Genomic DNA, 16,180 nt, shown 5'->3' with positions numbered 1-16,180 from the left:
TTAAAAACAAAACAAATTCAAACCAAATAGGTTAAAGCCAAATGGCAATGTTTTACCGTAGAGTTTCATCTGTTTGTTGCCATCCTCGAACAGCTGAAGCTCCATAGGCATAGTGGGTTCAATACTGGCCAGCGACACCTTTGTCGATTCCCACAACATGCTCAGAGAGCTAAAGTTGTCAAACTTCCTTCCTTGTTGATCAAAAGCAGCCAAGTCCAAAACGGGGTTACGGTAATTTGAAACAGGTACCTAGAAAAACATATTGTTTATATGATGAATTCATTTTACAAACATGTTACTTCTCTTATGGAAAGACATCATTAATCATTATCATCATTAAGCTAAGGCTACTTTTTAATAACTGTAATTTGTTGATACTTTCTCTTTTGATGGGTAGCTGTCGTTTTCTTCAAATGGCAAGAGCCAGTGCTCTTTTTAAAACTGAACTGGCTGTCTCCTTTAAAAACAAAATAATTTCTATCATAAAAGCATTTTACAAACACAAAAATTATATTTCTTAAGGGATTTCAGTGTTGACAGCAATGGACAAAGTTAAGTAATCAATGTACAACAAATACCAGTATAAAAAAAACATAAATGTACACAGTTAAACACAGCTTGTTGACTCTTGTCACATCAGGTCACATACATACCACCTGTTTGTTCTGCTGCAGCAGCGGGCAGGTCAGGTCCAGCTGTGGGCTGGTATATACCGGCACCAAGGTGAGGCGAGATGGAGGAGCACATACAAACTTGACTACTGCGGGCTCCACAGCAGGATAAGGATTGGTTACACTGGCCTTGTTCCCCACCATCACCCCTAGCACCTGGAGAATAGCATAATGGCAACTCACTTAAAAGCAGATGACAAAAATAGCCATTACACTAATACATCTAGTAGACTCCCATATGCACACTGGAAATTTTAATAACTATAGGTACATTATAAAACTTGGATTTTGAACTATGAATTTATTATAAAGGTACAAGAAAAAAGTTATGAAATCTAACCATACAACTCTTTATTTTGTGGCATGACTGGTAAATAGAAACAATATGATTTCACTAGATCCCACCTGCTCTCCCAGTGCCCTGCAGGTTGCTCTGACCCAGTGCTGGTTATAATTGTGAGATGAGGGACTAGTCAGAGTAAGGCTCACGCTGGCATCATCCTCAGCACTCAAGTTGCAGAAGAACCTTGAAGGCTCTAAAACCCAAGGCCGTGGCCCGCCCTCAAACAGCATGTCTTTAGATGATCCAAGAGTCACCACAGCCACAGATACAGGGTCAATCGCCTGCCAAATAACATGTGTTTTTTTAGGAAATGTACTAGTTCATACACTTATAACAGGACACTTCAGGAAGAAATGCTTTTACATATATCAACAGATTTGGGAGACCAAAATGTAATAACAGGGAAAGTAGGTCTGCAAAATGTCGTGGAGAGCCATTTTGAAAGTAAAAGAGTAAGATATGTCAATTAATTCATATAATCTTGGTTATTCTATTGTTAAGAGGAATTTAGCTGGGGAAATGTTAAGCTGAAATACACAGTATTACACAGCAAAGAAACAAAATTGGGTCAACCGTTAGCCGCCAGGGCACAACAAGTGAAGAAACATCACAAAAATGTCTGCAATATTTTGAAAAATACTACTCAATCCCAGAAAATAGAAAATACAAAACCCAAAACGTGTCATCAAAGAGCATGTTACTGTACTGATAACCCGAATGTAATATGCAGGAAAACCACGGCTACTGTAATCTGTGGTTCAGGAAAGACAAAATGTTTCAGGATGGGAGATTTGGTCACATCATCATAATACATGTCATACTGTTAAATTCAGTACTCTACCACAACAGTTGAGGTCAATTTCCACCCTGTGCAGTACTATCGCCCAGGCATAGAAACAAATCACTGTAGCAAGTGTATAATGCATAATTAAAATGCATAGAGTGCAGAGGAAACCCAGGAGGAGAAAAGTTTAACACTTGCTGATCATCGCATTTCTGCCTTGACTGTAAGGAGAGACTGTGTGTATGAATTATGAGACTGTGTGCAAATTTGACTTTGTTTCCTTAGAAGACAAAAGCTAAATGGTGCTTTGAGATGATTTGAAATAAAAGCAAATCACAATAAAGACTTCAGGTAAAATTCAAGATTATTACACCTTGCAGCTGCCCCATGGCTTAAAAAATATGTGAGGTAGACTATTAAATTAAACACAAAAAATTACCCAAAAGGAAATTAGCAGATGGACATGACATGTGGAGACTTTGAGAAATATCCACTATGTGCAAAAGAGGGTAGAATGATATGCCTCAAAGATCATGATGAGCAAGATCCTGGAAGTACAAGACCTTTGGACTCACTCTGAGAGGAAGATAGGCAGCAATAGTGATCTTGGCACTGAGGTGAACGTTGCCGTGGGTGTAGCTGACAGTAAGCATGGTATACCCAGGGGCCAGGGCCTTGGCTCTCACCCCACTGCAGTGGTCCTGGCCTGCAGCCAGCCTCCCTGGATCAGGAGAAAGAGGGTTACGGGAAGCCAAAGACTAAGAGAGAAAGACAATGTATATATAACCACAGAAACATACTAATTTCACTGGAGTACAGAGAGGTCTTATTATTTGTCCCAGCCCACTCTTCTGATAAATAATAAAAGATTTCAAAATGAAAAACTGTAGATCTTGCTTACAGTGGAACTTTCAAAGAGAAACTTTGTACAGACAATCTGAAAACCATAAATAATTAAAAATGCTTCAGTGTTAGAGAAGGCTGTGCCCATGCTGTTTGTCAAGCACAGTCAACTCAGTGTTTCCCATTGAGTTTATTTGGGTGGCCAACTAATACAGATTGCAGTATTTATTATTTCTTTGATTCTTGCCACTGGGATGTGAAACTGCAATAGAAAGTGTACAGCTTGGAAAAATGACTAATAAAAGTTTAACTTATTACACCGTTATGACTGCAACAACCAACATTGAACACAAGGGGTGCCCATCCCACACACTGGACTGAACTAAGGTGTACGCCTATAAGTAGACTAGACATATTCATGAAAGAAAGTGAGCTTCATAACTGGCCTCCTCATATAAACCATACCCACAAAATATTTTCATGCCAATCTCTAGTTCAACCAACCATTCATTTTCTTGAAAGTTTGTTACATTACAAGCTGACCCCTGCAGATCACCCAGGCTTACCGTCGAGTAGTTGGAAGACACCATGGCTCTCCTCCTCAACCTGCAGGTCAAAGTGGGAGCAGTCACTCAACATAACCCGCTCTTTCTCCACCTCCTCCAGCAGGCCGAAAATCCTGAGAGGCAGATCCAGAACCAGACCCACCCTAGCCTCTACTGGGCAAGGTGCAAAGTCCATGGCCACGGGTTCAACAACGTATACCTGAGGAAAAAGAGGATCAAAAGGGCATTAAAGAGTGTAAGATTGAGAGCTGTGAATGATGGTAAAATGGGTAGATTGGAGCTATTACACTGTAATCTTGCTTTGATAAATAGTTACTTTTATAGCTGCACGGTTAAGTTAGATAATAAGATAATTATATGTCGGACTTTTATTTTTCATTATTCATAATAATGAACTTTGGAAATACTTTATCTCTTATTTTTTCAATTCTCTTGAATTACCTCTTCAAGTAAATTAACTGCGAGCATTATGTATGACAGATAACCTTTAATTAAAATTAACTGTGGAAGAAGCAGGACAAAATCTAACTTAGATCTATCTTTGAAAAATAATAATAAATTTGCTTTCGTTTCTCAGTGGATAAATATCTATTGATTTGAAATACTTTTGTGTAAAACCCCATGATGCCAAACACGCAAGTACATTTTGTGTAAAATCTGGGGTGAGTGAAGGCTTACTCACGCTCACTCTGACATTGCTAAGCAGTGGCTAATTTGGGAACAAAAAATGATGGGGACCACCTCTCGAGTTTCCATAGTAATGTTCCCCACCGGGCTGTTCTTTGGTGACAGGCACACCAGACTTTTAATGAATATGCATGAAAATTTTCTTTACAATCTTAAGTATTTCTCTATACCACTAACTCAGCTAAAAATAGCTATATTACTTCTTTAGAACTGTGTGGGTGAGGTTTCATCGGATTTGATCGATAGTGTCCTGCAAATCCCACAACTGTTATTGTAACTGCTGTGTTTGTTAAACAGCACAGGTGGAAATAGCTCATGCGAAATAAGCAAATCTGTTCGAAGGTCAGCAGAATTGTGTATTCATGGGGGATCCCATCGCTGGAGTAAGAAGCCAACTGAGAATATTGATTTTCCAGGACTTTTAAAATAAAGAAACAAGGTCCACAATAGCTGATGAATGTCTAAGTTCCCACAATATACCTGTTAAGATATATACACTGGTAGCATATTATGTTTTAGCCTAAAAAAATAAACTAAAGTCTTTTTCTACTTGCATTCCTTGATTTTATAATCACTATTTTAAAACTGATAAAACCAATAACAGTAAAGGATAACCACTTGTAACTTCCATAATAATATTTAACAGGTGTGTTGTTTCATAATGTGACATAACATCTTCTATGTCAACCTACCTTCATTTGGCCAAAGTGTAGTGGGTTGCGTAGATCATGAGCATAAACTACACTGACGCCAATGTCACTGACTGTTGTCATCACTCCTTTTACGGTCACTGTGGCGACAGCTGTATTAGAGGAAGACCAGCTAAAATTTCCACTCCCTCCTGTGGCCTGTCGCAAGCATCAGAGAATTGGAGTCATTATCTGCACCAGAATGGCACCTCTCATTTTTGATCTCACATTCAGACTCGGTGTTAAAATGACAAAAACCTTAATTTAGACTTTTATGGGAAAGTACGAATAGGATTTACTGCTTAAAAACACAGTTTCATACAGAAGGTCTCATATGCTCGACACTACTGCCCTATGACAGATTAAAAGCCATTCAAGCACCAAGTTTGTCATAAGTTCTGAAAAAGAATAATTACCTTTATTGTGTACTGATAAGCGCCAACCTTGGGCTGCCATGGAAATGTGAGAATACTGGGGCTAAGAACTATAGGGTTATAGATTTCCACATCCTGTTCATTGTGGACCGGGTTGGCGAGTGCATGGACCTTTCCACTCTGAAACAGAACAGAGGCCACAGGAAATGATCAAGCTCCCTCTACTGAAGTAGAAGAAATAGGCAGAAGGTTAATGTAATAATATTGCACCAAATGAAATCCCGACTGATGGGTTAAAGTTGTAATTAAACCCACTTCATCCACAACAGCTCTTAGGGTAGCATCAATGAGAGTTAGGCCTTCTTTGAGCGCTTTGACACGATGATATGATCCATTCAGAGAAGACTCCAGGAGTTCAAAGTACTCCGCAGGAAAACCAGTGTCAATACGGACATTCTGCAAAATCAAAATAAACCACACACAGATTTTCAAACTAATGCCTTTGTATCACTGCAGATAGAAAACTGGTTTCAAACCTTTATAGACTATAAAGGCTTATTTTTATGTGTGTCAAGATTTTGATCTCATACTTTCAAACTGGTGACAAATCACTGGTTTGAAATATTGGCTAATAAAACTCTTAGCGCAGTGCAAGAAGGCTCAACGTGCACTAAATCTTGCTTCTCTAATATTTCTTGGGTGTGTTTCGGGCCTGATAAAAGATGTCCACAATCTTATTTTTTTTATGTTATCCTTTTCAAATCAATGGAATGCAGGCCCAATGTCTTAGCAATGCTACTAATAACACCGAGTAACAAAACTGAGCAAATGGGAAAAAAAAAATAAATTAAAAAGCTTATATAAACTATAGCAGAGGCTTGTTTCTGTTGCCTGCATTTCACTACTTATTAAATGTGAAATATTTGATTTAATCGAAAGCTTGAACAACACAGTGCTGGTCACAGGATGCGTCCAGTCACATTCTCTGGTGATAGACACAGCATTCACACAAACACACAATGAACTTTTTTTTAAAATTAACTTAGTGATTTTACTGAAGCATACTTACATCAGACAGGTAAATTTTGTTGCCAGATTTATCAAATACTTCAATGAAGATATCATATAATCTGCCTGTTTCGAGAACCCAGCTGTCTCCGGGATTAATTTTAAAACCTAAACAAAATTAAAGAGAAAAAAGTTAGCTGACTCTTTTATGTACTGACACCATGAAATGCTTCTCATTATGTTTTCTGTGGTAGAGCAAGAAACATACCTAGGTAGCCTGGTTCAACCACATACAGAGTGCTGTTGGGTAGGCGAGACACTCCTTGCATTCGAAGGCCTAAATAGATGCTACTAAGGAAAATTAAGTCAGGCACATTCATTGACAATGACAGCTCCGCATTTACTTGCCTAATTTTTGCCAGATTCACAATACTACTCCTAGTATTTTAATCATATTCTATGCTCACAGATAAAAACCAAGAGTTAGTGCAAAAACACCTTCATTGCTACAGTTAATACACACAAATTACCAGATATATATTATCAGCTGAAGATGTCATGGCAAAGTGCGGTACATTATGTTATTATAATGACCGCTAGACCAGAAGACAAGTGTGATTTGTCAGAAGGATACTTTTATGATCCAGCACCACATTGATATGTCCCAGCTGAACTGCTGTAACCGTGGAGATGCTTTGATCCAGACTGGCCACAGCAACGTCTGGGTTTCCGTTCTGGCCAGCCACACTGTTCTGAAGGTGCAGCTCATACTGATCACAAGGCATAGAGAGCTCTGGACAAACACAACACAAACACAAAGTAACTTAAGAGGTGGCATTTCTGCACTAGACAGAGCTTTGAAACTGAAACGGAAACAGCTGCTCCGATCAACTGCTTAAGGTGAGTGACATCAATTCACGTTATCTTTAATGTAGTCAACTGATATTTGAGCCGTGAGCTTGCTAAATATAGCTTCATAAACAGTACGATAGCTAAGTATAAGTAAAATGATGGACTTTTTTCCTCACTAAACAGAGTCATACCTGTGATTGTGCCCTGTCTTATCTTCAGGACTTTGTATCGGATAGACGTTCCCACTAACAAGTAGACATCATGCGCGGGACTCAGCAGGATGTTCTCTAAAATCAGCAGTCTCACCTCTGCAGCACCCACATCCTGTGGCACCGATATCATAGATACAGAAAAACCAAGCTTCAGCTTCCCGCCTTAACAAACCTAAATAGACTGTTTGGCATTTTCAAAACAACAATATAAATCAAACCAACAAATTTAAACTGCATATAGCTGTTGGGTTTTTTTTTTTTTTTTAAATATATATATTTTTTTATATGCTTTATATATTATTACTTAAAATAACTTTTCTTTCTTCTTAGTTTCATACTAGCTTCTTTGGATGATAAATAATGTAAAAGGTTTGCCTGATGAAAAGAAATGTGAGCTACAAATTCCTTGACAAGACAGATATAAAACTTAACTGTCATTACTGTTGTGAAATCATATATAAGGCAGGAAGGAGCCATTACTATTATGCAGTCTTTTGCCATTTTTGGTATGCATCTCAGGACATGAGCTATCACAAAAAAGGGCGCAGTTTAAGCAGAACTTCAACTTTGCGGTAGTGTCAGCAGCCAAAAAAATGCATGTTTTGTACCACTTAAGAGCTTACCTTATATAATGACTCTTGTATTTTGGCCTTCAACTTTGCATGTCCTGTTTTCAGTCCTGACACCAAAATAATATCGCCCTGCTTCCCAACACGCTCCATTTCTGATATGTACCCAGGGGGCGTGTATGTGGACTCAGAGAATTTAAGTACCCTTGAAGAGAAAAAAGAAACATTAGAAAATACATTAGAAACGCAATTCAGTATGGGCCCTTGCATCTGACCTCAATGATTCATTTTAAGAGGAAGAGGAAACAAGAAGTATAATACAAACATCACACTACTTTGGCAAAACAACAGGATTCATGGTTAGGTTAGCATATCAGTGGTGGTTGATAAAATTCTTGTCAACTTTTGGTTTGCTATCAAATTTTTTTAATAAACCAGACTGCTCAGTAGAGTTTGAGTGAAGTACTGACACAGGGAAACCTACCGTAATGAATTGTAAGAGTCAGAGAATCCATTCACATCTACATCTTTCACTAAGGTCCAGTCAAACACTAGACCTGCAAGGGTGCTGAAGGTGTTTCCTACAACATAAAAAAGAAAAAGAGTTAGTCTTGCTATTTCCTTACGCCGGAAACCTTTACTCTAGGACTAAAAATGGGGATGTGTGACATAATTAAGAACAGATAATATCTGCATAAACATTTCTACTTGTGTTATGAAGCTGCGGCCACTACTTTATTCTTGAGTGTATAATGAATGGTGAGCAGAATGTCTGAAAGCTCCTCTTAGTCAAATTATCTAAAGCAAAACATATAATAAGAGTTTTCATTGCAGGATGCATGATGTCCTTTTGCAATCTATTCCATCTAAGGAATCTAAAATGCACTTTTAGGCCAAAGTAAACAAAAACAAAACACCAGGCCCTGGAGCCATAATCAGAAAGAATCAGGCTGCAGCTACAGTTCATTAAACTAAGTGTGTCTGCCCTAAATGGAACCAGCAGAACAGAACAAACACAGCCACCTCACAGTTGCAGCCTGAAGGGAAACAAAATGCTGCCTAGAGCCAGCTCAGTCATTACGCTGAGAGGTCTTTAGAGAAGCAAATAAACAATACAATGTGGACTACTTACAATAGGAGAATGGAGTAATATTACAAGTATTGATGTAAATTATTCTTAGAGTCTTAAGGGATTTTTTAACACCAGCAGCCTATAATAAGAATCATTTTATCCTGTGATTAACCAGTGTATGACACCTTCAGAGTCTAGTGCATGAATTTTCAGTGCCAGGGGTGAGTCCTCAAGATGTAGCTCTCTGGTGGTCGACACTATCTGGATCTCACTGATGATGTCGACAATAGCGTCACAGCGAAGTACCTGTCCTGTAACTGCAAACGGAAGAGGGGGACAAAACATTTTATAAACAATAAATACTGTACTACAACACTGCACTTTCACCAAGCAAGGAAAAATGTGGAAAAATGGCCTGGTATTCTAAAGGAACAGAAATTTAAAAAGGCAGAACAGTAATGCTTGTTGTGGCACAAAGCACAGAAAGCACTATTGCATGGCTAAAGCACTTTATTATGTTCATTTGTATGGAAATGGCAATGGAGGTTGAAAGCTCTAATGCTTCCTCTCCTCCTGGCAGAGTGTACTGTTATCAAGCAAGTCAAATGTTGTGGCTTTGCTGGTCTGCTAAGCGGACTGTTGCATGAGTGCCAGATTATATCAGATTATGTTTTGGTAAACCTAAAACAGCTGTAGTGAGTTAGGTCACATTCAAAGTCAGTGACTGTGGTTTGAACAGACCTGACACTGATATATTTTTTTTTAAATTTGAAAGAGACATTTGAGATTTCTGTGGAAGCTCCAATCCGTCTGATTTTCCTGATTACAAAGCAAATGCTCAAAATTGCCAGTTATCCATGACAGGCCGACAGTGCCTCAGGCAGCAGATGACAGAGCATTCTGTCGCACAAATGTGTAATGGTACATACACAATTTGTATGGTCCTGTCAATTAGATCTGCTACACTGAAGGGAACAGAACATACCTTTACATTCTGAGCATATCTTTATGTCACCTGAATTTTGAATAGCTTACAGTGCACATTTCAGGGTTTCCATTCTTTCAGGCGATCGTTTCCCAGGAGATTTTGATGACATACAGTTGGTATAACATGACATTTATCACACCGGATACTACTATACTCATACGGTATACCCGACATACTTATACCTTGTTATGTGGCTGTACCTACTACTAGCTTTTAAAACTCCTAGGTTACGTTTTCTTAGTTGATTTTCATGATAGTATCCTGCAATAAATCTATGTAAAACCAGAACGATGAGTTATAAAAAAAAGAACACTTAACAAGCCAGGGCTATGTGACCCTGCTGAAAACGCTTCCTAATTCTGTAATGGCAAGTATTAATATATAGTTTATATTAAATATATTCTTAATTCTTCATATTTTAAAACATAAAAAATGTGATCTTAAAACAATTCACTGAATCTGTCACTGCACTCCTGGCAACTGCAAGATGAACATTTGGTCAGAAAAAATAAACCACAGCAGTTTGTGGTAATGACCGCCAGCCTGTAAAATTATGATAAAGTATCTTGTATTAATACTGATAAGAGCACATGCACGAGGGCTGCTGTGAAAACCAAACCAGCAGCAGCGTCCTCTACCTACCAACAGCTGCTGAGCAAAAATGATTAATAATATAATACAAATATCCAAGAACAAAACAGTTTTCAGGTCAATGAACTTCCTCTCATTTTCAAGGTGTTTTTCCATCATTTAAAAAACTAGTCCACAATATGTAAAGTTTCATTTCCCTTATCTACATGTAGGAACAATTCTTGAATGAGCTACGTGTGTTTATTAATTGTTGATTAACGTAGCATCACAGTATTTACCAACATCTTCAGCCAGAATGATGCTGGTCAGTCTGGAGGGCTGGGTGGAGAGAGCCTGGAGAACAGCTCTCCTGGAGCAGCCTCTGCCGCTCACTTCATCCACAGCCTGGATGCTTGCCACCTCTGGTCTGGTGGAAGACCTGGAAGAATATGACCAGAAAATACAGTAAGTGGGGTAGCCATAAATCTCTTCATCTGACACAATAACAATGTGGTTTGACCTTATGTTCATCATAGAAAGATTTTACGGGGAATAACATTTTCATACTTGGGGTAGATTGCAGCTTTACTGCACACTTTAAATATAAATAGCAAGATAAACATACACAAATTAAAACATGTATGATTAACAAATAACAAAACAAAAAAAAAAAACAGTAAAACTCAATAATAACAGAAAAGAAAGAGCCATATACCTATGAATGAAAAATCAAATAAAGAATAATAATAACGTTACTTATTTGTGGAAACAATACGGTACACAAGTCCAGCAGGTGTACGGATGGTTCATTTTTTTATGCAATGTAACAGAGGTGAGTAAGGAGTCCTTTTTCTGCTAAGAAATTAGGAGTATGTTGCACATCTTTCGGTGCTCTTTGCTTGGTTAGAGAGAATTTGGCCATTAAAATAAAGAAGCTTACTAAGTATTCGTGTTTGATGCCGTGTGTCAAAATAACTGAAAATGCCTCTGATCTCTGAGATTAAGACCATCCAGATCATCCTAAAAGTTTCAAGGTTTTCCTCACAGGTAAAGAACAGTTGAAAAGGGGGTTTTCTTTGCATTTTCCACAGAAGGTACAGGATCTGTCAATATCTGTAAAATTTAACTAGAAATACGTTGGAGGGATTAATCTTGAGTAAGAGTTTAAAGTGGGTTTCCTTTACTTGGCTGCAAATGCAGTACACAGCTTCTTCCAGCGAATACAATCAATGTATAACCTGCAAAATCATTCAGCCCTCGGGTCTAACTTTGCTCTTTAGCAGTTTTTATGGCCCCCACGCCTTGCCATTAACTGACTAAGGCGTATACAGTATCTGTAAGACGGGTGCCCCGACAAGACCCATGCAGCGAGACACTCCTTCACAGAGCACGCAGCCCCTTCAGTCTCACGAGGCAGACTTACCATCGGTAGCAGCCTTCCGTAGTTTCCAGTGTGAAGTTAATTCTCGTGCTTCTGGCAAGCGGTAGCAACACCTTGGGGATATTTAGCTTCGAGCTGGCGTTAATTCGAGCAACAGTCATTAATAATAGCAACACCGAGACCGATAATTTTACCGAAATCATTTCCGTTTCATGGGACTGCTGAGATTTATTGGCAGAGAAACTAACGGTCGGATGAATGAATGAACACTGGGTCTCCGTGCTAGCTTAACTCCCTCCGTCCCATTAAGTTCGCTAATCGTGCAGTAGTTTTGGAGTTGCGGCTCTGTCACACACGTTTCAGGGAGCTAACATCGCAACTGAAGCTATTTCTCTATTCAAACACGTTGTCTTCCTGCCCAGTTGCAGTTCTTGTCAGTAGTTGACGGGGAGCAGCCACATGATGGTAACAGTTACAATGTCCCCTGCGCCTCTTACTCCAGTCCTTCACTTTGTTTGTCCTCGGAGATGCTTTGAAGCACACAGCGGCAGTTGGTTCGAGATCAGTAAAAGTTTTATATTACTATATACAGTTAGCAAGCGATAGCTTAACATAAGCATGTTTGGTACAAATACCCGCCATTAGCAATAATTGTACTTCCAGTGTGCATGCCGGGAGCGAGGGAACGTCATAGACGAGGCTGCAACGCGGGGATGACGCTCTTTCTTAAAGGTACAACTTGATTTTTTTTGATTTTTTTTTTTTTCCAACTTTCGAATTGAATTGAGTTGAGTTGAGGTGAATTGAGCGACACGGTGGTTCTGTTGTTACCGCTGTCGCCTCACAGCAAGAAGGTCCTGGGTCCCTGGGCATGTTCTCCCCCGTGCCTGCCTGCCTGCCTGCCTGCCTGCGCCGGTTTCCTCCGTGTACTCCGGCTTCCTCCCACAGTCCACCGACACGCAGGTTAGGTCAATTGGCGGCTCTAAATTGGCCGTAGATGTTGGTGTGAGCCCGAGGGGTTGTTTGTCTCTGTACGTGGGCCCTCTGGTAGACTGGCGACCAGTCCAGGCGGTATCCCGCGCACCTCTAAAAGAGTAAGGTGTATCAGATCGTGCACAGGCGGATTATTGAATCCCCTATTGACCCCCCCCCACCACGATAAGGCTTAAATTCAGGCCGAAGTGAGCAGTTGCCTTAGACTCAGAGGGAGCCCAGAAACCGCAACGCACAGTGTGTTTTGTTTGTGGCAATTCAAATAATTGCAAATTTGTTTACGAAAAAGCGCCACTAAAATACAAAATCAACTGAAATTGTTTTGCATTTTCGTGAATTACTGATTTAGTAATACTAACTGGTCATAGCTTAATTATTTAAAAGGTCTTTTCGCAGTTTTTATTGCCTGTCTTAAAACAAAAGTCGGGTGCCCACAGGTAGTGAAGTCAATTTTTTTTTTTTTTTAAAGCAGATTTAAAAACAACAAACGTCGAAAAAGGGTACTTTACAGAGAGATTAAATTATTTGATTGAGGGTTACAATCAAATAAAAACACAGGAATAATCAAATAAGAGCACAAAAAGAGGAAATAAGTAAATAAATAAAAACACAGAACATCTGGATAAAATCATAACACAAACACCATTGCACAAACAACAAATCAAATAAAATTAAATAAAAGCCAGAGTGTGGTCAGGTATGTCTTCATGATGACAATTAAGAGGCTAAAGAAAATAAAATGGGTCTTAAGATGGGTTTTAAGCATATCAATGGTGAGGGAAGATCTGTTAATTGAAACACGTATTGGTTGCTGTAATGATCCCTCCTGATCGGACTGGTCAGTGAGAGATCCCTTCCTAATGTGCTTAGTGATGGAGGACAAAATTCATAGTCCTCGGTGCATGCAAAAATGTATTTCCAAAATTGATTTGAAGCCAATATGAGGTTTCAGCATTCTGATCCAGACAAGTTAAGAATTTCTCTACTCTTTTCATGTTTCCCTGGACAGCGTTTCATTGTTGATCTGCAATGACAGCAACACAAAGAGGGAATTTCGTAATAAAAAGATTGTAACTTTGGAAGATGTGAACTTGATTTGCCTAAATCAGACTGCTGAAGCCTTATCTGAGCTTCAGTTAACTTTGCAACAAAGTTTTTGCGCAGAACGGGGACAGTGGATTTTATGATTTTTATTTTGTGAACAGGAGAACAATAGCAAAACCTGTCTCAGTGTTCATATTGGCACCTAAGTGTTTTTTTAAAGACAGATTTGCAGACCCATCTTTTAAGTTTGTTGCACTCACACAGTGCATTTTCCTACATGAAGCTCTCAGGGTATGTGCTCATTCTGATGGTAGGTTGTCATCCCCTAGATATTGTCAAGCAGCATCCATATCCTCTTTTGGCACACCTAGTTTAGCAATATTAAATTCAACTTAGAGCCCTGGTGAAGCAATGCCACTGAGTTACCAGTTTATAGGTTCACATTTACAATCTAATCCAACTCAAAAGTCCTTAAATTCATCCTATCTGAAGTTTTTATTGACACTGTGTCAAAGAGGTGTACATTCATCTCTAGTGTAGATTTTAAGGCTCTAGTAGTGATGGTTTGTTGTATATTGAGAGTTCTTTCTAATAGTTGTCCCTCCCATGTGTGTAGTGGTGGACAAAACACCATAATGCAATGTAATACAACACTATCCCTAAATTAGGCCTCAAAAATCAAAGTTGAACCAACACTGCTCTGGCACTGTGTCAACAAAAACTCTTTTTGCTTATTGACAAAGACATGACTCATTGTAGAGCTATGTCAGTAGACTATAATAGTTTGCACTGATAATTTTGTATATTCTTGCTGTAGTGGTAACCTGTAAGTGTCTGACTAATTCTTGACACCTGTAGCCAATAGATCGACCTGTCCGACCATGTATGATGAATGAAAAAAAAACATTAGCCTGCCCTACCACTCAAGAAATTTCTACTCTCTCAGACAAGTGACTGAATATAATATGCAGGACATTTAGAAGCTGGCTGACATAAGTAACCGGAGAATACAATTACAGTATAATACATTTAGATTTTTTTAATAGTAAACTATTAATTAACCCTAATAACTAGACAAGGGAGACAATCACGGACACCTGGCTGCCAGGCATTGCATCTTTTGAATGCATCCATAGTTTGGCCGTCTGGGTCCTCGGCATTCAGTGCAATGGACAGCTTTTCACCCCTAGGTGTCACTGAGAGCTGCCTATGCATAACCCTCATCCAGGCATTGATGGCAGCAATAAGTAGGAGGCATGTTTATTTTTGACTGGGTAAAGAAGGGAAATGTCATCAGAGCCCTTTAAACAATATGGTGTTTAAGAAAAGAGAAGTGGTTGGAAGACCATGGCTGCAATTGAGCAAAATGGCAACATGTTTGAAGGTTTAATGCCGAGTTAAACGAGCAAAACCCTAAAGACATCTAAGATCTAATTTCTTTCTGTGTGAGAACATTTTCTAGCATTAAAATTGGCCCTGAGATAAAACATGAATTGTGAACAGAATGTTAATTATACATTCTGGGTTCAATTGGCTGCAGTATTTCCGATCCATCCCCTCAACCACTTTGAAGTTGTTACAGCAATGCTTCTCCAGGATTGTGCCTCTAGTTTTCTAGACACAGAGAGATGCACATCTTGATTGGCAGATACACTGCGGTTCTGAAGTTTTTTTTTTTTACACAAAGCTGCTATGTGCCAAAGGTGACATATTGTTTGAGTCAGAGTGCATTAGCAATAAAAGCCCATCACTGACTGGTGCTGTGTTTCAGTAGGCTGGCTTTAATCACAACCATTGCAACTACAGCAATGTGCACATGTGATATACTGTACATTCTCACCATCAAAGCCTGTTCTAACTTGTTTTTACTTTTTCAAGCTACTTTGAGTTGAAATAAAATGAAATATTTGAAACCTGAGAAGACAGCACAACTTTAATTTATTTTGACAAGGCCGTTCTGTGTATGCTTCAGCCACACATTTAGTTTCATCTTTGTACCCTATCCATGGCCAGTGCATGTACAATTGATGTTAGGAGTGAATGATGTAATGTCTGAGAACATGGTATTGGAAAACAATACCTGAATGTCACGCTCTATGTCTGTAGCACTTCACAAGGAGGCTCACATCTAGACAGCACAGAGTTCAGTACCAGACTGAACTCATTCAAAGGGATAAGTGCTTGTAATGTAGAGTTGTTTCTGGGCCTCGGATAGAACTTTATGTGACTTCCTCAGTCCAAATCAGACACTGTTGGAGCTCAGCATCCACTATCAATTAATGTCCAAGGAAAAAAGGACAAGATCTCAAATGGTTGGAAATATTTACTGATTGCAGTGCATTTAATCAGCTATTTTTTCTTCAAGGTTGACTTTTCAGATTCCGATCTGCTGTATCTGCTGTACCTGAAACCATTAGAGCATTTCACCTCTGCTGTTAGACGAAAAACACATGCGACAACGCCACATATGTTGCACATCAAACACTTTCCTATATCACAAAAGGCTGCAGCCGCTTTGCCGTTTCACCTAGTGT

At 39.0% G+C, this 16,180-nt stretch overlaps 2 protein-coding genes across 3 annotated transcripts in view; one reads left to right on the top strand and one right to left on the bottom strand.

Annotated features, from left to right (window-relative positions):
- nup210 (nucleoporin 210) overlaps positions 1–12,696 on the bottom strand; it is a 29,218-nt gene extending 16,522 nt beyond the window's left edge. Inside the window, exons 1-17 of the mRNA XM_040152054.1 lie at positions 11,652–12,696; positions 10,528–10,667; positions 8,856–8,987; positions 8,083–8,179; positions 7,653–7,803; positions 7,009–7,141; positions 6,600–6,758; positions 6,234–6,302; positions 6,027–6,133; positions 5,273–5,413; positions 5,000–5,137; positions 4,587–4,742; positions 3,208–3,406; positions 2,374–2,519; positions 1,077–1,295; positions 654–827; positions 57–249 (exon numbers count right to left, since the gene is read on the bottom strand). Of these exons, the coding sequence (XP_040007988.1) occupies positions 57–249; positions 654–827; positions 1,077–1,295; positions 2,374–2,519; positions 3,208–3,406; positions 4,587–4,742; positions 5,000–5,137; positions 5,273–5,413; positions 6,027–6,133; positions 6,234–6,302; positions 6,600–6,758; positions 7,009–7,141; positions 7,653–7,803; positions 8,083–8,179; positions 8,856–8,987; positions 10,528–10,667; positions 11,652–11,812 (2,515 nt within the window). The 5' untranslated portion in view covers positions 11,813–12,696. The remainder of the gene's footprint in view (positions 1–56; positions 250–653; positions 828–1,076; positions 1,296–2,373; positions 2,520–3,207; positions 3,407–4,586; positions 4,743–4,999; positions 5,138–5,272; positions 5,414–6,026; positions 6,134–6,233; positions 6,303–6,599; positions 6,759–7,008; positions 7,142–7,652; positions 7,804–8,082; positions 8,180–8,855; positions 8,988–10,527; positions 10,668–11,651) is intronic.
- The window catches only part of LOC120803536 (fibulin-2-like), a 31,596-nt gene continuing 27,679 nt past the window's right edge, over positions 12,264–16,180 (top strand). Inside the window, exon 1 of one of the 2 annotated variants that reach the window (XM_040152058.1) lies at positions 12,264–12,341. The gene's annotated coding sequence lies outside the window, so the exon portion shown is untranslated. Of the gene's footprint in view, positions 12,342–12,508; positions 12,573–16,180 lie in introns of those variants that run through there. The other variant, XM_040152059.1, reaches the window with a different exon arrangement.

This window comes from Xiphias gladius, chromosome 18 (genome assembly GCF_016859285.1).
Source record: "Xiphias gladius isolate SHS-SW01 ecotype Sanya breed wild chromosome 18, ASM1685928v1, whole genome shotgun sequence".
Lineage (NCBI taxonomy): Eukaryota > Metazoa > Chordata > Actinopteri > Istiophoriformes > Xiphiidae > Xiphias > Xiphias gladius.
Note: the sequence above shows the minus strand (reverse complement) of the source record. Positions and strands in the feature narration are given on the sequence as shown.